We start from the raw sequence: 21,651 nt of genomic DNA on the forward strand, positions 1-21,651 counted from the left end.
AGTGCAGTGATGTGAACACAGCCCACTACAGCATCAACCTCCTGGGCTCAAGTAATCCTCCCACCTCAGCCTCCCATGTAGCTGGCATGTACCACCACAGCAGGCTTATTTTTTGTGGAGGCAGAGTTTTGCCATGTTGCCCAGGCTGGTCTCAAACTCCTGGGCTCAAGTGATGCCCCACCTCAGCCTCCCAAAGTGCTGGGCATGTGCAACCTACACCCAGCCCTCTTATGCTGTTAAAGTTTATATGAAAACCAAAACCTTCCATTCTGCAGGAATCATGACAGGTGTAATTTAATTAACAAAGACACAGTGGTATTGGTAAGTATTTATAGAACATATCATTTGCTTTCTGACAAATAGCATGAACATACCAAGAAGTTCATTCTTTCAGAATGGAAAACTGTAGTTGTGGAATATTTAATGAACTGAATATAAAGCTTTAGTTTTATAAAATAAAGTCATTCATTTTAACTATAACTAGAAAAAGGCAGGTGGGAAAAGAGCATGTGGGAGTATAAAGGAAAAAAGAAAACTGCATTTGAACAACTTGTCACCTTCTGGAAAACTGTCAAAATAAGCTCTCTCCTCTCCCCAACTTGAGAGCGGGTGGAGAATAGATGTCCACACAGGAAAACACACTTAAACAACTATTTTCACTAACAACCACACGTGAGATAGGCCACTTTGACTGTGGAACTAACTATGGCTCTGAAGTCACCTCATCAATAGCAAGCTCCAGTACACGAAGAGCTTAATACTAAACGTTCCAAAACATAGGGAAATTTATACATAATATGTTAAGAGAAAATGTCAAACAAAGTCTCCCTGAAAACAAAGAACACAGTACTTTCAAAGGGCAACTAAAATCAAGATATTTTGTGGTACACTGCTGTCATATACACTAGTTTCATGCAATAGCCAATTATTTAGTCAGAAGCAGCTACTACTCTACAGGAAACTCATCTCCAACCTGCCAGACTGTAGATGGGCTCTCACACTGAGGGTATCAATACTACTTAGTTGTGTTACAAGCAGAAAAGTTTACTCTGCATCATTGTATGTTACATCTGTCACTTATTCTTATAGCAAAAGGCAGAGTGAGTTCGATAAAAAATTTCTTGTGGGACTACTGTGTGGTAGGCCCTAGTCACTGAGGTATAAAGACTAATGATGACACACCTTATCCCTACCTGTGGGATGATGACTCTACCTGTCAGATGCTGACAAAGTGAAGAGGTCACAGAATCAAATGGCTACACTTGAAGTAATATAAATGAGTGAAGGAGGCTGTGTGTAAAAGAGATAACAGAAGTTGTATACTAAATGGCATCACTAGCACTTGGAGCAACAAACTCTAAGTAGTGAGAACTGCAATGAATTGTAAAGACCAGTCTAATGTTTTTGGGATATAGATTACAAGGCCCAATCTCACCAGATCTTCTATCTTTTGAGAGCAACTGAGAATCTAGATTTTAAATATAAATCCTGTGGTTTTTCAGTATTGGTAACCCATCAAGAATTCTAAAATGATATGAAGGCTATTTCTAGACATCAAGTTCAGACCACAGCTACCTCTGTATCATCACCTCCTTTAGTTTGAAACCACTAGTGCAATAGGTTACAAGCAAACCTAAGCTAAGAATGAGTCTGGGTCTCTATTTTAGATGCAGTTCTAAAAAGTACTGTTCACCTCCAACCTAATGGAGGGTGAATATGCCCCCATATTAAACTCCATTTCCATCCTTTATAGAAAAACTGCTCAAAAAAGTTGTATTTATCTTCAGCTCCTCACCTCTCATTTTCTCCTAAGTTCACTCTAACAATGCTTTCATCCCCGCTATCAACAATGACCTAGATGGAGCTAAATCCAACAGTCAATACTCAGTATTCACTTCACTGACCTACTGCATCATTTGACACAGTTGGTCCCAGCATCCTGATTGACACGTGCTCTTCATTTGACTTCCAGGACACAATTCATTCTAGCTTTCCTCCAGCCCTGTGGATGTTCCTTCTCGATCTCTTGTGCTCGTTTCCCTTTATCACCCTGACATTTAAATGTTGAGACTATTCTCAAGGCTCAGTCCTTGGACCTTTTCTCCTCACAACCTCTATGATCTTGTTCAGTATAATTTCTCTAAAAAAAAAACTCCCAAGTAAATTTCTCCAGCTTGAGCCTTCCTCTGTTAGTCAGACGTATACATCTAACTTTCTACTCACCATCTCCTCTTGGTTCAGGAATCTATCGATAATCTTCTAATAGACAACTTAAATTTCACCTGTCTAAAACCAAATTCTTGAACCTTCACCTTCACTTCTTCTATCAGAAGAGACATCTATTACAATGTCTTCACATTCACTTCCTCTATTGGAAGAGATATCTTAAACTTCACATGTCTAAAACCAAACTCTTGAATCTTCACCTCTACAGTCTTCAACTCAATGACAACTTCATTCTTCCAAAATCATTAACCCTCTTGCTTCGTCTATTTGATACCCTACATTTAGCCACTAGCAAATGCATTAGTTCTGCCTTAAAAAGATACCTAGTACAGTTATGTGCTTCATAAAAACATTATGGTCAATGATGGACCACATATATGACTGTGGTACTGTAAGATTATAATGGAGCTGAAAAGTTCCTATTGCCTAGTGACATCATAGCTGTCGTTAAATCATACTGTTTGTGGCAATGCTGGCATAAACAAACCTACTGTACTGCCAATCATATAAAAGTACAGTACATACAATTTATGTACAGTATAACATTTGATAATGATAAAAAAACTAGGTCACTGATTTCTAAAGTATTTACTATACTTTCTTTGGTTATTTTAGAGTGTACTTCTTCTATTTTTTTTTTTAAAGTTAACTAAAACAGCCTAAGGCAGGTCCTTCAGGAGGTATTACAGAAGAAGGCACTGTAAATTGTACATTTTTTTAAAAGGCAATAAAAAATTTTAAAAATAGAAAAAGTGCTTAATACCTGGGTGATGTAACAATCTGTACAAAAAACCCTGTACATGAGTTTACCTTGCAGTAAAAGCTCACACGTACTCCCAAGCCTAAAAGTTTTTTTTTTTTTTTCAAAAAAGAAAATAAAACTCTGACAAAAACAAAACAAACAAAAACCTTAAGGATATAGGAAAGAAAACATTTTAGATAGCTACACTGTGTGTGTGTTTTAAGACAGTCTCACTCTGTCACCCAGGCTGGAGTGCAGTGGCATGATCTCAGCTCACTGCAACCTCCACCTCCAACTACCAGGTTCAAGCCGTTCTTGTGCCTGAGCCTCTTAAGTAGCTGAAATTACAGGCACAACCACGCCCGGTTTTTTTTTTTTTTTTTAAATTATTATTATTATACTTTGAGTTCTAGGGTACATGTGCATAACGTGCAGGTTTGTTACATATGTGTACTTGTAGCATGTTGCTGTGCTGCACCCATCAACTCGTCAGCACCCATCAACTCGTCATTTACATCAGGTATAACTCCCAATGCAATCCCTCCCCCCTCCCCGCTCCCCGCTCCCCGTGATAGGCCCCGGTGTGTGATGTTCCCCTTCCCGAGTCCAAGTGATCTCATTGTTCAGTTCCCACCTATGAGTGAGAACATGCGGTGTTTGGTTTTCTGTTCTTGCGATAGTTTGCTAAGAATGATGGTTTCCAGCTGCATCCATGTCCCTACAAAGGACACAAACTCATCCTTTTTTATGGCTGCATAGTATTCCATGGTGTATATGTGCCACATTTTCTTAATCCAGTCTGTCACTGATGGACATTTGGGTTGATTCCAAGTCTTTGCTATTGTGAATAGTGCCGCAATAAACATACGTGTGCATAATTTTTGTATTTTTTATAGAGACAGGGTTTTGCTATGTTGCCCAGGCTGGCCTCAAACTCCTTGCCTAAGTGATCCACCCACTTTGGCCTCCCAAAGTGCTGGGATTACAGGTACCATCCACTGTGCCTGACTGTGTACAATGTGTTTTAAGTGTATTATTACAAACAAATCAACAGTTTTAAAAAAATTTAGTGTAGCCTAAGTGTACAGTGTTTATAAAGTCTACGGCAGTGTACAGTAGTAACATAAGCCTTCATATTCACTTACCACTCACTCACTGACTTACCCAGAGCAACTTTCAATCTTCTAACCTTCATTTGTGGTAAATGCCCTATCAGGTGCACCTTTTTTTTTTTTATCCTTTAGACCATATTTTTACTATACCTTTCCTATGTTTATGTAAACAAATACTTATCACTGTGTTACAAATGCCTACAGTATCCAGTGTAGAAATAAACTATATAGGTTTGTACCCTAGGAGCAATAGGCTATACCATCTAGGTTCATGTAAGTGCACTATATGATGTTTGTACAACAATGAAATCACCTAACAATGTGTTTCTCAGAATGTATCCCTGTCATTAAGCAACACAAGACAATGTATTTAGAATCTAGTCACATTTCACTCATAACTCCATCCCCTGGGCTAAGTCACTATCATCTCCCACCTGGATTATTATCATATCCCTCCTAACTGGCACTCCTACTTACTCACATTCACCCTAGTACTCTCAGCACGTCGTAAGTGATCCTTTTAAGATGTTCAGTGATACCAGGTCAATCTTGGCTGAAATTGCTCCAATAGCTTCTAATGCACTGTCTCCACATCTAACAAATACTCAATGACAACATGTTTAAAACTACATTCATCCTTTTCCCTTATCCCATTTGTTCCCCCCTGTTATATTTCCTCCCTACCATCAAACATGTCCAAATCAGAAGCTTTATTAATTCTTCCATTTACAGCTAAAATCCAGTTACCAAGCTTTGTAGGTTCTAGTTCCTTAAGATCTCTTAAATCCATCCCCTCCTTCCTTGTTTCCAAAAGTTGACGTTTACTTTGTTTCTAACCTGGATTATTGCCTTAACTTCTTTTTTCTTTTTTTAGTGTTTCTTTTGTTTTGTTTTGTTTTGTTTTGAGATGCAGTCACGCTCTGTTACCCAGGCTGGAGTGCAGTGGTGCGATCTTGGCTCACTGCAACCTCCGCCTCCAGGGTTCAAGTGATTCTTGTGCCTCAGCCTCCTGAGTAGCTGGGATTACAGACGTGCGCCATCATGCCCAGCTAATTTTTGTATTTTCAGTAGAGACAGGGTTTCACCATGTTGGCCGGGCTGGCTTCAAACTCCTGACCTCCAGTGATCTGCCCGCATCTGCCTCCCAAAGTACTGGGATTACAGGCGTGAGCCACCACGCACAGCCTACATTAACCTTTTTATCTGATCTTTAAACTCCTGATCTCTATCAACTGCTCTCTAAACACCCACCAGCCACTGCTAATCTTTTTTAAAAAATCAAAAGCATGTCATTCAATGGCTTATAATCCTCCTCCTCCTCCTCACTTTCAGGCTAAAGTTTAGGTAATGTTAGGTGAGCACACAAACACCCTAGTGCCTCTCTCCAGCCTTTTCAGTTGCTACTCACTGACCCATAGGATACCTACCAGAATTCTGGTCATATCAAAAAAAAGTACTTTCTCCCAATTAAGATTCACAAAGGTTGCTCTTGGTGCCTGGGATAATACCTCCCAACTCCATCCCTGTGTCTAGGGGACGCCTATCTGATCTGTCCAGGTATCGTTTCTTAAAGGAAGTCTTTGGTACAGTCACAGTATGATTTATATCTCTCCCCTTTGTGCTCCTACAACATTGTGTACACCTTGCTCAAACACTTAAATTACATATAATCACTGATGTACTTGTCTATGTTGTCTTAATAGACTATTAGCTCTTTCAGGGAAGAAAGGGGCAATGAATGATCTATTTAAGATTGTTGCAAGATCTATTCAAGACTATTTAGTGGTGTTTTCTGAATAAAAATGCCTAGTAGTTTCAAAACTCAAATTACCTCTACGGCCATGATGATAATAGCAGCTTTCTTTTTGATTGTTGAATTGGCAGGAAGATTTATTAAAGAATGCACACCCATTCCAAGACTACTAATAGGTGGAAGATCCAGCCAATCGGGATCCCTTATTCCTCCCATGCAATCTTTGGCCATTGGATAGATAGTACCATTTCCATCTCGAAGAATAATGGGAGATTCCTATAATAATGGGAAAACAGTAAAGTTTGACTCCTAATCAAAAGATGTATCTGATTTTTACGACAGGCATATTTGTTTTCAAATTAGATTTTAGTAATAACAATAAGAAACCTAGTATTCAAATGTGTTAAATATTCTAAATTTTTGAATAATTTATTAACAAGCTAACCAGAGCCAGACAGACCCCCTAACTTCAGAAAAATGCCACTGTTGTCCTATCACTTTTCAAAAGCAAAAATGAGCCTCTACCTGTCCAGCAGTGAAAATGGCTACATTCCTCTCATTCTGACCAAGGAAAGCAATGCTGCTTGTAGGAAAATTATTTTCCTGTTCTGCTTTTCCTGTAGCAAGATCAAAGATACAGTATCGTACCCAATTTCCAGTCTTCAGAACAGCATGAACACCTTCAGAAGCACATAAATGAGAAGAAAAATTGTTATATATCTTATCTCTAATATAACATCTACAATACTTTAACTTCTCTGGCCACACTTGTAAGTCAATTCAAACAGATACATGCCATTCCATAATGTTACAGACAGGGAACAAAAAAATGCCAATGCCCTGAATTATTTTATCATATTCCCATTTCCTGAACAAGTATTAATGGAATATAGAATATGCCAGCTGAAAAAGTTACAAAATTTACCTTTGGAATCTACATTCACTGCTAATATTTCTGTTTTTTCAGGTATACAAAGCTTTTTAGGAGTCCTTTGGAAACAGTCGGGAACCTTCGGTGTTCCACCAGTTTTGACAACCTGCATGACACAAAAGGAATTTTGCTTTCAAACTCCATAATAAACTCAAGGAGTCAGTTCCAATATTCACTTGCTGAATGACTTCTTTACACTTACCTGCAATTCATCAATTCTAAGTAACCTACAATCCTGCAGGAGAGAAGAAGGGTCAGCATCTGGACCAGAACTGCTCTGACAATTTGTATTACTGGAAGTTCCTGGAAATTTTACAGCAACATAGGCACCATCCACTTTTAGCACCTGGAAGTATAGGCAAATTCAATGAACATTAAAATAAAATCAACATACAAATTCTATTCACTGAACTAATTTAACGTTAAAGGAATCCAATTCTTTGTATGTTTCTTCAACGATCACCAAGTTATAAAATTAACCTAGACAGACTCACCAAAGTTTTGCTATTGACATCTATATGCAAGGCTCATTTGCTAGAGAAAACTGACCCACGCAGCCACTGATTACAGTCTGTGAATGTTTTCAGCAATCAATTGAAAAACTTAAGTATATAGCCCATGGGATCCTCCCATCTCCCCTCTTAATTACATTAAAGCAGTTTTCTGTCTGACAGAACTTTCTTGAAAATGGCAACATTCTACACGGGCAGTGTCCAATGTGGCAGCCATTAGCTGTAAGTGGCTACTGAGCCCTTGAAATGAAGCTAATGTGACTAAGGTGCTGACTTTTTTAAGTTATTTGATTTTAACAAATTGAAACAGCCACATATACAGCTAGTGGCTACAATACAGTCAGCACAGGGATAGGGTCAGCAATGCACAGAAAGACAAGCACAGAACTTGAAACCAGGACAAATTTGGGTCCCGCTTCTGCTACTTGATGCTTTTTATTTTAAGCCAGTATCTTATTCTTAGAAGAAAACACCCACCCATAAACTACAGGTCTATTTTGAGAATCAAATGAAATAGTATATGAGAAAGACCTTTGTAAGCTGCAGAACCTGGTATATCTGCTCTTTCCTTTAAGTATAAATGAAAGACTATCACATTTCAGAAACTACTGAGTAATCCTGAAAACCTTTACTTTACAGACATTCTACAACTGCAAGTGCATTTTAAATATGTATCAGTAGAAGAGTGAAATTAATGGCATTCAAACTGATGATTTCTTAGAAGGCAAAACTTTCTTCAGGGTGAAGAGAAAAAGTGGAAGGTGACTTGTAAAAAGATTTTTCAGTACTATGTAAGAATTTTAAATGTCAGGGAAGATGATCTCAATTAGAACTGTCTAACAGATCCAAAGAATGGGCTGTACCAAAAAGTAATGTATCTCTGTGCAACTTTTCTACAAATCTAAAATTATTCCCAAATAATAGGTTTTTTTCTAAAAGCAACAGATCATCACAAATGCTCAAGGAGAGGCAAAATCTCTTTGTCAGGGACTGAGAAGATAGATCTGCATCAGATGCCGGGTGCAACTAAAGATACCACTGAAGCTAATCAATAAAACAGCCCTGAAGAAAGGACTCAAATATGAACCACAAATCCCTGGATAACCAAGATCATTATAGTTCTGTTAGTAATTAATTCTTAGGTATTTTGAACAAACCTTGCCAACAGGAACATTCTTGACATCTTCCACAAAAACCACTTCCCGAAGAGACCACTGCTCTTCATTCACCTTTTCTTCTTCTTTTGGTGCAGGGGTTGACCGTCGTCGTTCTTAGACAACAACAAAATGGTAAGTACCAAAAAGAAAATGTAAAAGAGACTTTATAGATTTCATCTAAATTTATAAGAAAGATTATCTTTAAATGGATACTAAGTGAAGGTTCTCAAAAATTTCCTAAGCTACTGCTTTATGAATTGGAGTTTTCTAATCAATCTGTACTTCAAATAAATTCACAGTGAAAAACAACAATAACCATTAATGTTTAACTGTATTAACACTAGTATAAACAAGTGCAAAGAAATAGGATAAAATGTATTTTGTACTCCCAAAATTAGGGTTATCTAACCAAAGTTTAAAAAGGAAGATCTGCCAGATAGTTTTAAGAAAATTATCGCATAACTACTAAAGTCTAACTTTTAATTTCCTAAATTGCAAAGCAATTACATCATAAAATTTATTTTAAGGGACTTTTGAAAAAATTCTATCCATAGTGTGGTAGTAAGTTTATAAATTCTACAAATTTTGAGCAAAAGTTGTGACCAAGACATAACCAATTTACAATAATAAGAGTCTCAACAAAAGTGAGTAGACAGACTAGCTAGTGGCAATTATTTCCTTCTATTACTATAATGAATTTCACATATCTTTTTAAAACTCTAATTCTGAAAAACAACAGAAATAGTCAACACTGTAAATACCATCTTTCTATTCAAAGAAAGTTATGCAAAAAAAAAAATCAAAGTAATAGAGATACAAATTATATAAAAAGATGTAAAAAATGATATGAGTTGCCTTAAATCAGAAACAAACTAAACACAGCTGTCTGCATGAGACCAATTTTGACCAATGTGTACAACAAATAAAACTTACTATATGGCATTGATGCACTGCTGGCAATTGAGGACGCATCACTACAGGTGGATGCTGGAGATGGTGGAGGACCCATTTCTGTTTTCACTGGCTCCTGCTTACTTTCAGGCCTGAGATAAGAAATAAGATTTTCCTTATAATTAGATAAATGAAATAATGGAAACTAGTATTTTTTAAAGACACCACAAGTATTTTCTTATAAGAGAATGAATATTAAAAATATTTTTATTAAATTGTGTATTTATACTAATTTTTTACTGTATATTTTTAAGACTCAAGAATAAAAGGTACACAATGCATACTTTCAAATAGTGGTTTAATATGGGAAGGAAAAATATAAAAGCTACCAACAACTTGAGACAATGATTCAGATAAGCTTTACCTAAAAATAACAACAAAATTTCCACTTAATTTATCAACACAGCTTTATCAAAGCCTCTTGAGCACGTAAGTTTCACACTGCAACACTGCTAAGATTTGGATATGGCAATTTAACCGGAAAAAAAAAATGGTAAAGGCAAGTAAGTAAAAAGCCCATTAGACCATTAATTTCTTAAGAGTTCAAAGAAGAAACTCTAGTCACAACGGTTTATAAAAATTTATTCTTAAATGATCTGGTGACAGGATTAAAAAACTGGCCTTCTTTGAGTTATTTAATACTCTGTTTAAGAAAATAACTACAGCAACTAAACGGCATTCTACAGATGGTACAAACATAAATATTTTTATTCATTAAAGGGTAGAAATCAGTTTTTAATCAGAAAAGCCACTGATTACTCACAAATTTGTTATTTATATACCTATTATAATCTGGACCATCATCTTAACCCTCTTGTCTCCTATTACTCTCATCAGAAATTTCACCTGAGTTTAGAAACAATCCAAAAGAAAGCTGGTATTATTTTCACTGGGATCTTAACAAGAGTGATCTGGATAAGCACACAGCGAATACTCCTGGCTGCTCCACAAGTGCTGCGATGGTGGGGAGAAGTCAATACTGACTAATCACTAGCATACCTTTAAAGTGAATGCATTTCGATGACTGGCAAACAAGGGTACTACTGACATGAAAAAGACTATGTTCTTAACATTTAATTTCACTTAGTTCTTTTGCTAATATTTGAAATGGCTGACTTAAAGGAAGATCTTGAAAAACTTCATAAATTACAGGCTTTAAATAGCATGTTCTATTCTAATCTTGTTTATATTTGTACACATCAAAATTATTTCAAATGTTCTTTACAAAGTTCGTAAGACAATGAAAATGTTTTGTTACTTTTATTTTTAGTACAAAATTCAATGTAATTAGAAGAAAAGTCTACAAATCTTTTTTTAAAAACCAAGACAGAGAAAGAACACTAAAACTAAAAGCAAAACCTTAATTAGGTATAAAGTGCAATAGCTTTGGTTTGTTAAAAATTACATTTAACTTAACAGTAATCACTGTTTCTACATTTAAGTTTGCACTTTTGACACTGAGAATGACAGCAGTAAAGTCAGTAAATTTATAATCATAACATCTGAGTATAAATGGAAAGTAAACTAAAAAAGTTTGGAACCTTAAAAAGCTGTAGGTACAGTAAAATCTCTATCATTTTTCAATGACTGAATACATTTAGAAAAAAAGAAAATACACTGATGTTTTAAATGTTATTTCTAGAACGTGATTATCACTACTCTCCCACATAACTATACTGGTCACCTATATTTTATAAGATTAAGAAAAAATGTTATTTAACAATTTTACTAAAGTTTTAAAGTTCACATACCAAACAACCAAATTACAGTACAAACGATTATTTTTAAAGATGAGTAGATGTTTCTAAAAGCACAGGTGTTAAGATCTCTGTACCACTCTCCAAACAATAAGCCAGCCCCAGAAATGTGGGGCTATACAAAATTCAGTGGTGTTTCTATTCACAAATCCCTTCAACCCAAAAAACGTTTACAAATTCTTTACAGATATTTCCCTCTTGAGTACATTAACCTGTAAAAAACCCTTTCAATAATCAAGATGTAGGGCAGGAAGTTAGGTAGAAATTAAGATGATTACACAAGGAGAGAGGAGAATGTCGGCTTAATAGTAAGGCTTAAACATATTATTACTGCCACAAAACACCTGCAAAGGATATCGCTAATAACAAAACAAGGGCATCAAAAGAACGCTACAATGTCATCTGGATATTAAAATCAACTGTTTTAATACACAAATATTAGCCAAGTTACAAACAGTAAAATTTAGCAATTCCTTTCGAATTTCCTGGGAACCTTAACAAGACCCTATCATGTTAAGAGTTTACAACTTCACTATATACCTCTAAGTCTTCCTGGATTATTCTCATTCATATGCAGAGCAAACAAGGAACTGGTGTAAAAGCACGATTAGTTAAGGTATAGTACTTACTTAGCTTCAGTGGTTTTGCTAGCTTTTTCCATGTTTTTCAAGCTTTCAGGAGATCTAAGTTGAAATCTACAGCTGTCATTCATATTCCAAACTGACTCCATTAAGACACCAACTTTAGGAATCCCAGCACTAATTGAAAATGCAACTGCTCCAGCATGATAAAGAGGGTTATTTCTCAAGCATACCTAGCAAACAAAAGAAAACCATCATCAAGATGACATAACTTTAAATATATATATACATATAAAATATTTATTTCAAATGGATGAAATATAATACATAAAAGTACTGGGCTTCCTAGTTTCCCAATATAATCTTACCCAATCAATAAGGCTGAAAAAGCATCACCTTAAAGGTCTTCATTAAGAAAATTTGTTTCTAGGCCGGGTGTGGTGGTGGCTCTCGCCTGTAATTCCACCACTTTGGGAGGCCGAGGCAGGTGGATCATGAGGTCAGGAGTTCAAGACCAGCCTGGCCAAGATGGTGAAACCCCATCTCTATTAAAAATACACAAATTAGCTGGGCGTGGTGGCACGTGCCTGTAATTCCAGCTACTTGGGAGGCTGAGGCAGAGAACTGCTTAAACCCGGGAGGCGGAGGTTGCAGTGAGCCCAGATCACACCACTGCACTCCAGCCTGGGCGACAGAATGAGACTCCATCTCAGAAAAAAAAAAAAAAGAAGAAGAAGAAGAAAAAGAAAAGAAAATTCGTTTCTAATATTAAGGAACAGGAATAATTTCAACAATTTTGCTAAAAATTTAGCATTAACTTTAAATTTTCATGCAGCAGATATCCCAACCATTCTGCTACAAACAGAGCAGAAACAGCAGAGAAGAAACTAAAAGGCATTATCACTTAAAAAGCAAAATGTGAATAAAACAATTATACTTGTCTGTTTCCTACAATTTGAAATAACTTTTTCCCTTAATTCATGATAGGCTCTATAACTTCATCTCTATAGATGTGTCTTTCTTCCAGAAGACTATTGTTTCTTGCTAGCCAGAAGGTTCCATGAATAATTTTTCTTTTAAATTAAGAAAGAATATGTAGACATTAGTGTCAGAAGTTTAACTGAGTTCAGGAGTAAATAACCTACAGAGGAAAAAAAAAAAACTCTCACTGTCAGGGACTAACCTCAGGTCATACTCTGAAAACCAATGGCCTTCAAGACAGCACTGTTAAACACACCAACAATATCTCCATCTTAGATAGAAACACTTTTTCTGGAGATACCTTTTGATTTCTCCAATATCCCCATCTTACTATGTGATAGATGACCAGAGGTATATACAAAGATCATGATTTTTTGTGGCTTATAATTAAATGAAACAAACAAAAGAAGATGGTGGTACATCTGAAAAGTGCAGGAACTGGAAACATTGGCTTAGAGGTACAGTTCTACCAAAGAATAGTTGTGTATCATTAACTCTAACTCCGTGGCATAAAATGAATAGTTCTTAAGATGACCTATAAATACAGATGCTGCTGAATACTCTAAGTGACCAACAGTTATTTTTTATGTTAAGACATGAATATTTTCCTTGTTCTGCAGCTGCAACTGCCCTCAGCCTCCAGTATTCTACAAGTTTAAAATACAACTTTGGTTCTATACCAAGGTATTTTAATATGTTATCTTTCAGCAATTTAGTGTCAAGCTTTTTTATTGATAGCTTTTCTCCAGTGCATCTTTAAAGTATTTTTTCTCCTCTCCCTGCCTACAGTAATGCCATCCTACCTGCTGATATGGCAGCTGCTGCAACATCCTGCTAGTACATGAGTGCAATTAAAGAATGTCCAGGACATCTGAAATCAGTATTTAAATTAAATAGGCAAAGGGGGGATCCTACAAAGGAGGAAAAGAGGGGCAAAGAGAGGGGGTAGGAGCAGAGGGAAAAAGAGAGAGCATACCCTGTCCAAAGAAACTAATATAAATAATGAAGGCCAATCAATAATATTCAAAATAGTGGGTAATCGCTGAAAATTTTCTGGTTAGAAGACCAATAGGCAGAAGAAAACCATGACTAAGACCAAGAAAAAAGGTGTCATGAAGAAAGAGAATAGGTACATTTTACTACCTTTGTACTGAGGAAAAAAAACCTGCATTTAAAGTGCTAGATGAAGAAATTAACACATTCTATAATTAGAAACCACCATTTTGTCTTAAGTTTTAAGGATTACGTTTTTAAACATTCATAACAGCATTTGCTGTAATGAATATAAGCATTAAGTTTTACCCAGAAGATAAACCTCAACCAGAATGTAATAAATTAGACGTTCTCAGACTCATTTGATCTCAAGACCTTTTTTCATTGTTAAGTATTACTGCATATCCCAAAAACCTTATGTTTATATGGGTCATATCTAGTTTTAATAATCAGTAAATTAAAACTGAGTAAATCAAACATATTAGTAATTGAAATTGAGAAAATTTTAAATATTTTACAGTAATAAAACCCCCACATTCATATAAACAATTTTTATGGAAAATAGATTTGCAAAAAAACAGCGGCGAGACAAGTAACATTGTTTATATTTTAGCAAATCTCTTAATGTCAGACAGCTGTATTCTCATGTCTGCTTCTGCATTCAATCTGGTGATACCTTCTTCTGACAAAGCTAATTCAGCTAATAGGAAGCTAATAGGAAGCTAATTCAGCCTGACACAAATATGTAATAGAAAAAGAAAGGAAATTTTCAGACTCTGAAGGGGTTGAGGAGAAGGCAGGAGTCTCTGGACCACACTTAGAGAACCACTGAGATATTAAGAATATCAGCTTCCAGAAAATAGTACCTGTAGAAGCCTAAAACCATCTCATTCAGGGTCAAAAACCAGAAAGTGGTAGAAATGGGGATTTGACAAAGCCCCCTGCCTCATGCTGACAACATCCCCATAGAGCAGTATCTTTCAAACTGTTTAGTCGTAAGAATCACCCGGGATGTTTGTTAAAGACAATGATGCCTGGCCCTAACACCAAACAAACTTAAACATTTCAGGTAAGAGGTTCCAGATTCTGCATTTTAAAAGTAGCAAGTGATTCTTAAAACCAGGGAACCTTGCCCCATAGGGAAACCTACTGATACTGGACCAAAATCTATACAGTATTACTCTACTGAATGAAGGAAGAATGATGTGACACATACATGTTATTGGAAACTGATTCTTCAAATGATGCTTACCTGTAAAATTGCTTACAAGGGAAGAAAGTGATTCTGAAGAGAAATGAGGTCCCTTAAGACAGGAAGACAGGCTTAATTCATCACTTACCTGGGTACCAACAGTGATGTTCGGCATTGAAGAAATACCAGCACTGGATTTAGGTTTTTTATTTTTCGCTCTAGCTTTCTCTAACATTTTCTTCCTTTGACTAAAAGGAACTACACCCCTGAAAACAAAAAACACAAATTGGTCAAATAAGCAGTAAAACAGCCCACTAAATAAATTTGAAATTACACATATTATCAGTTAAGCATTTCTGGCATTTATCCAGTAATTTCGCCTCAGAAAACTATTAACGTGTACAATTTCATCTTAATTCTAATTTGTCCATAAGATTAATAACTGGATCTACTTTTATTAAACCTTTATAATTAAATTTTATGGGAAATTCATCAATTGATTTCCTTTTTTTTTTTTGAGACAGGGCCTTGCTCTGCTGCCCAGGCTAGAGTGTAGGTGGCTGATCTCAGCTCACTGCACTCTCTACCTCCTGGGCTCAAGAGATCCTCCTGCCTCAGCCTCCCAAGTAGCTGAGGCTACAGGCACCCACCACCACACCCAGTTACTTTTTGTATTTTTTGTAAAGACTAGGTCTCACGGTATTGCCCAGGCTGGTCTCGAACTCCCAGACCTAGTAAGGGCTTAGCTTAATTAAAGTGATTGATTTGCGTTCAGTTGAAGCGATCCTCTGGCCTTGGCCTCCCAAAGTGCTGGGATTACACGTGTAAGCCACTGTACCTGGCCCTAATTGATACATTTTCTTCCAAATAATTATACTTCATTAGGAAACTCCCCTGTATATTGTTTCCAAAATGCAAATTTGCTGTTAACTCCTTAAAATACAACACAGAAAAAATGTGAGGTCACCTTCTAACAGTAAAGCTATAATTAAATAAGGTAGAGAATATTCATACAATGAAATAAAAAAAAAAATCCTATAACCTATACTTTCAATTATGTAAAAGCAAAGTACATGATTATGTAGAGGAAAAAAAGATTTAAAATACCCCCAAATGTTAATTGTAGTTATCTCTCGTGGTAGGATTCTAAAGGATTTGTGTTTCTACTTTATATTTTATAAAACTTATTAATTATATTCACTAAGTATGTACTACTTTTATAAATGTAACTGTTACAGTTTTTTAAAATGTTACTTTGTTCCAAAGTGAAATTTCCCTTCCATAAGGCATTATCTTTTAATTGACCTTCTCATGTTGGTATTCCACTACTCAAAGCATCTCTCTATACATATACAAGCATTCACTGATAAATTCCTCCTCCCTATAGACTCACCACCAATATAAATTGTTCTCCAGCTGAGCGCAGGTGTAAAGGGCACAGCAATGTAAAGAAACTATCCGCTCTCCTTGAAGTTCCGAGTAAGTCTGAGCAGTGTGCTCTAATTTAGAAGCCACAGAACTTAAAGTTTCATCCACCCATGTAGCAACCTAAAGAATAAAATATTAGAACTTTAAAAAAAATCAAGCCATCTTTTCAAAAGGATTGTGGTAAAAACTAGGGCAAGGCATATATACTTTAAAGACTGGAGTTCTAAAATGTTTTGAGTTAAATGCTATAAAAATAAGTAATTCAGAGAGGTTCTTAGTAAGACTAGAAACTAAAATATCTTCTTCACACAAATCAAAATAGCAGTTACTGAAATGAATCTCTAAGGCCATCTTTAAGGTCAGAAGTAAACATCTGCTCTACCAATTTTTAAAAGAATTTAGTGACTTTAGGCCAGGTGTCATGCCTGTAATCCCAGCACTTCGAGGGAGGATCACTGGGGGCCAGGAGTTTGAGACTAGCCTGAGCAACACAGTGAGACTCTGCCTCTGCAAAAAAGTTTTAAAAATCAGTAGGGCACAGTGGTGTGTGCCTACAGTATTAGCTACTCGGAAGGCTTGAGTTCAAGGCTGCAGTGAGCTACGACCATTGCACTGCAGCCTGGACAACAAAGCAAGACCCCAACTCAAAAAAACAAAAACAAAACAAAAGAATTCAGTGACTTTAAAGCCAAACCGATAATATGAGGCATAATATCCATACTTTCTCATTTGGTATTTCCTAGCTTCTCAACATCTTTTCTTAGCAATTTTCTCGAATATTTTTGCCTTTCCTTAAACCAGAAAGCTTTTTTTTTTTATGTGAGACGGAGTCTTGCACTGTCGCCTGGGCTGGAGTGCAGTGAGTGGTATGATCTCAGCTCACTGCAACCTCCACCTCCCAGGTTCAAGCAATTCTCCTGCCTCAGCCTCCTGAGGAGCTGGGATTACAAGCACCCGCCACCACATCCAGTTAATTTTTTGTATTTTTAGTACAGATGGGGTTTCACTATGTTGGCCAGACTGGCCTTGAACGCCTGACCTCATGATCTACCCACCTCAGCATTTCTATTTTTAAAGTTACAGTATAAACTAGCCAACAAAAATATACATTAGATTACTAAGGCTTGAGACACTTTGTATTTATGTTAACATAGAAAGATCGAAAATGAAAAGATGGAAAAGGAGCAAAAAAAGAAAAAAAGAAAACAATAATTAAAGCATGAAATGTTTATCAATGCAAAGTGTTTCATACCTTGTTATTTTCTGTAGCTACAGTTGCTCTTATGCTGTTTGCAGACAGGAGGACTATCTTTTCATTGGTTAACCCCAAAAATGTTGCTCGTGGATGATGTAATGAAGGATTCTTTGAAAGCATTAAAAAAAATTACTATTTTATATGCTGATATGTAGAGCTATTCAATCCAAGATTTCATAAAATAAAATACCTGGGCATTTCTGTAAGGCTCAGATTCACTCCATTTCCACTGATAAAGTTCTCCTTTACTGCTGACAGCCAAAAGTTCAGAATATAGAGCCCCAATACAGATGAATTTTGTTCCATCCTATAAAGTAAAATACAATACTATAAATATAAAAATTGCCAAATCTACTGATTTGAACACTGTCACTTTAATCACTTCATCAAATCTAGATTAATTATGAAAACACATAAACTACAACTACATCAAGTCTTTAGCACAGCCTACAAGGTATCCAATTAAGGTGGCCCTGGCTCCCTCCATTAACTCACCTCCATTCACACTGGCCTTCTTCCTATTCTTGGACCATGTCCACTATGACCCTACCCTTGGACCACTGTCCTTGCTGTTCCCTCTGTCTTGTTACTCTTTCTCAGGTGACATTCCCTCAAGAGACTGTCTCTGATGACGCTATGTACGGAACCACCACTCTCACATTCAGTTCCTTATGCTGCTTTCTTTTTAATCCACAGCACTTCACAACTTGACACATCTGTTTATACACTATCTCACTCAAGTATAAGCTTTGTCTTATTCACCACTGTAACTTAAGAACTTAAGTGTACAAGTAGGTGCTCAATCAATGTGCTGAATGAGTGAAGGGAAAAAAAGAAAAACAGAATAAGGAGCTGAAGCAGAGAAAAACGATGTCAAATCAAAAGATTCTTTCCCTGTAAGCTCTTTCAAGCTATGGAAACAAATGCCTATATTTAAGGTAATAATTTGTTCACTTTTATGCTGACATACATGCAGTAAGTTGAAATGCAATTAAATTATAAAAAGCTTGGCTAATAAATGTAAATAAATAATAATTTTCTTTAACATAAAACCAATGATCAGAGCCACAAAGCTACCTAGAAATCTCACAGCAAAATTTGCCAATAACAGATTTTAGGTTGCAAAAATGCTATTGGTCTATACACGGTACTTCTCCACTTTCTTTGGGATTCTGACCCCAGGGTATGATAAATAAACAGTGTCTTTCTGGTTTTCTGCCAAAATTTAATTTTATTTGATCAGATGGTAACGTTATAGTGCTCAGCTAAAACTTGTAAAGTTTACAAGATTTATTAATATAACACAATAACAACAGGTTATGCCTGACTGTTACACAGAAATAATACTAATTTTAATCTTCTATTTTACCTATACCAGTCAACCCTATTTTCAAGTCACTTTTATTGGGGGATGTAAAAGAGACCAAATTTGGAATTCTCCAAGTTAGCAATTCTTCCCTTACCTTTAGCATGGATATCTACAAACCATTACTGACTTTCTCCATAGAAGCTGCATCAAATTTTACCTTTCTACTTCATATTCTCTTCTCAATCCTACGGTTAAGAATTAACTATAATAGAATCAGACTAAGTGAGTCCCAAACCTAGATCCAACACTTATTAAGTATGTGACTTCAGGTAAACTATACAATTTCTCTGAACCCATTTCTTCATTTCTAAAATGGGTATTAAGGTAATGCAAATCATGGTAAGGGAGAGGGGACTGCACGGTAAAAACCAAATGGAGTAACATATATAGTTGACCCTTGAACAATATGGGTTTGAACTGTTAGGGTCTGCTTATGGTTCTCTTCAGCCTCTGCCATCATTGAGACAGCAAAAACAACTTCTCTTCTAACTCTTCCTTCCCCTCCTCAGCCTATTCAACGTGAAGATAATGAGAATAAAGACCTTAACGGTAATACACTTCCACTTAATGAATACTAAATATATGCTCTTTTCCTTAGGATTTTCTTAATAACATTTTCTTCTCTAACTTACTTTATTGTATAAATACAGTATATACTACATATAACATACAAAATATGTGTTAATCAACTTTATGTTGTTGCTAAGGCTCCCAGTCAACAGGAGGCTATAGTAAGTTTTGGGGGAGTTACAATTACGTGGATTTTCAACTGCATGAGGAGTGGGTGCTTCTAACCCCTTCATAGTTCAAGGGTCAGCTGGATAAAGTACACAGCACAGAGCCCAGTGCAAAAAGCACTCAATCAAATTCGACTATGACTAATCTCCTCCCCTGACTTCATCTCTGACTCAACCAGAAAATGATAGCTCTCAGGCACAGGCTTCCTCAATATTCCTAGCTCTAGATTTGCTTAATGAAAGCGCCATTCTCACCTCCTCCCTTCTCCACATCTCAGAGAAAGAAGGATTTTCCTCCCCTATTTAAAGATAACCCACAGACACATTGTAGGCAACTCCTTCTCATATCCCCCAACAACCATCCGAACAAATCTCTCCTTCAGTCCTAACATGGTACAGTGAATTACTGCCTGGGCATGTTTCACCTTACCAGTTTTCAGTGATGGCTACAACATTTTTTCCAACTGCCAAATCAATGCCCAATGTATTTCATCAATCCATCTTCTCTTTAAACTCTTCAAATGATTTGCCTCAGTTTATTATCTGTTATGGAACCCATCCTTCTCTCCTCACTTCACAGGTCACCATTCTCTACTGGTCTTCCATCTACCCTCCATCTCCCTGGCACTACTACCATGCACTACTATGCATGGTCTTCCCTCCATCTCCCTGGTACTACCATGCACTCCCTGCCACTGATTCTGTCTTTGTCCCTGTATTCAAATTGTGCTTCACCTTCAGCCTCAGTGACTGCATCCACTAGAGCATCATGCTTTTAAATGCGTAAATCTCGTATCTCCAGACTTACCTACAGCTGTCTTAAAAAGCACAATGACATCTCTAAAATGAATCTGCCATCTCCTGCAAAGCTGTGCCTTCCCTGTAGTCCCTATCTCTATGAATGACCTCACCACCCACCTGGTAATGGGAGACATGACAATCAAATTGACTGATGAGAGAAAAGAAAGAGATGAGGGGTGCTCCCAGGTTCCCATGTCTACGATGCTCTCTCAGATTTTTTTTTTTTTTGGAGATGGAGCCTTGCTCCATCGCCCAGGCTGGAGTGCAGTGGCTCGATCTCGGCTCACTGCAAGCTCCGCCTCCCGGGTTCCCGCCATTCTCCTGCCTCAGCCTCCCAAGTAGCTGGGACTACAGGCGCCTGCCACCACGCCCGGCTAATTTTTTATATTTTCAGTAGAGACGGGGTTTCACCGTGTTAGCCAGGATGGTCTCGATCTCCTGACCTCGTGATCCGCCCGCCTCGGCCTCCCGAAGTATTGGGATCACAGGCGTGAGCCACCGCGCCCTGCCAGATTCTTCTCTTTCTCTGTCCCCATAACCCTGCTTTGGCTGAGATCCTCACAATTTCCTTGATCCTCACAATTTTCTCATAACTGACTTTCGATTTTTCCTGTTTCTTTCTCCCATCATGCCAGTAATGTTCGCCTCCTTAAAACTAATCAAATACAACAAAACAAAACCCCACCAATCACATCAAGTCACTTCTCTAAGGACTCTATTGACGTCTAAATTGCTGCAAAACAATATCCTAACTCCTTGCTTGGCAAACTGCCTAGTCATCCCACCTCTTCTCCTTCTCCCCACCACAAAGCAGCAATTCTGAATTTTTCATTGTTCCTCAAACACATCATGACCTTTCGTGACTCTGGGCCCATGCCTAATACGTTTGAAATACCTTTGTGTCTTGGTCAATGCCCACCTCACCTTACAAATGCTGCTTAAATGTCGCCTCCTCTGCGACGCCTTTGCCAGATCTCTCAGGCGGTATGGGCCATTTCCCATTCTGAACCCCTATGGCACTTTATTCATACTTTCAGTCTAGCGTTGACCACACTGTGATCACATTATATTCTATTTAATGATTGTGTTCCCCACTGAATTCCTTGTGGAAAGGCCAATATCATACTCACAACTACATTACCATATGCCAGCTTGGTATATGACACAAAGCAG

General features: G+C 37.0%; 1 protein-coding gene across 9 annotated transcripts in view; it reads right to left on the reverse strand.

Annotated features, from left to right (window-relative positions):
- UBR5 (ubiquitin protein ligase E3 component n-recognin 5) overlaps positions 1 to 21,651 on the reverse strand; it is a 154,453-nt gene that overhangs the window by 52,124 nt on the left and 80,678 nt on the right. For all 9 annotated transcript variants that reach the window (XR_002523917.2, XR_002523918.2, XM_017962206.3 and 6 more), the window contains exons 10-20: positions 17,762 to 17,878; positions 17,569 to 17,679; positions 16,282 to 16,436; positions 15,037 to 15,154; positions 11,771 to 11,955; positions 9,367 to 9,476; positions 8,434 to 8,546; positions 6,967 to 7,110; positions 6,759 to 6,870; positions 6,359 to 6,513; positions 5,912 to 6,109 (exon numbers count right to left, since the gene is read on the reverse strand). Coding sequence is in view for 7 of the 9 variants with exons in the window: in XM_017962206.3 (XP_017817695.2) it covers positions 5,912 to 6,109; positions 6,359 to 6,513; positions 6,759 to 6,870; positions 6,967 to 7,110; positions 8,434 to 8,546; positions 9,367 to 9,476; positions 11,771 to 11,955; positions 15,037 to 15,154; positions 16,282 to 16,436; positions 17,569 to 17,679; positions 17,762 to 17,878 (1,518 nt within the window). In the remaining 2 variants the exon portion in view is untranslated. The remainder of the gene's footprint in view (positions 1 to 5,911; positions 6,110 to 6,358; positions 6,514 to 6,758; positions 6,871 to 6,966; positions 7,111 to 8,433; positions 8,547 to 9,366; positions 9,477 to 11,770; positions 11,956 to 15,036; positions 15,155 to 16,281; positions 16,437 to 17,568; positions 17,680 to 17,761; positions 17,879 to 21,651) is intronic.

The sequence above is a fragment of the Papio anubis genome, chromosome 8 (assembly GCF_008728515.1).
Source record: "Papio anubis isolate 15944 chromosome 8, Panubis1.0, whole genome shotgun sequence".
Classification (NCBI taxonomy): Eukaryota; Metazoa; Chordata; class Mammalia; order Primates; family Cercopithecidae; genus Papio; species Papio anubis.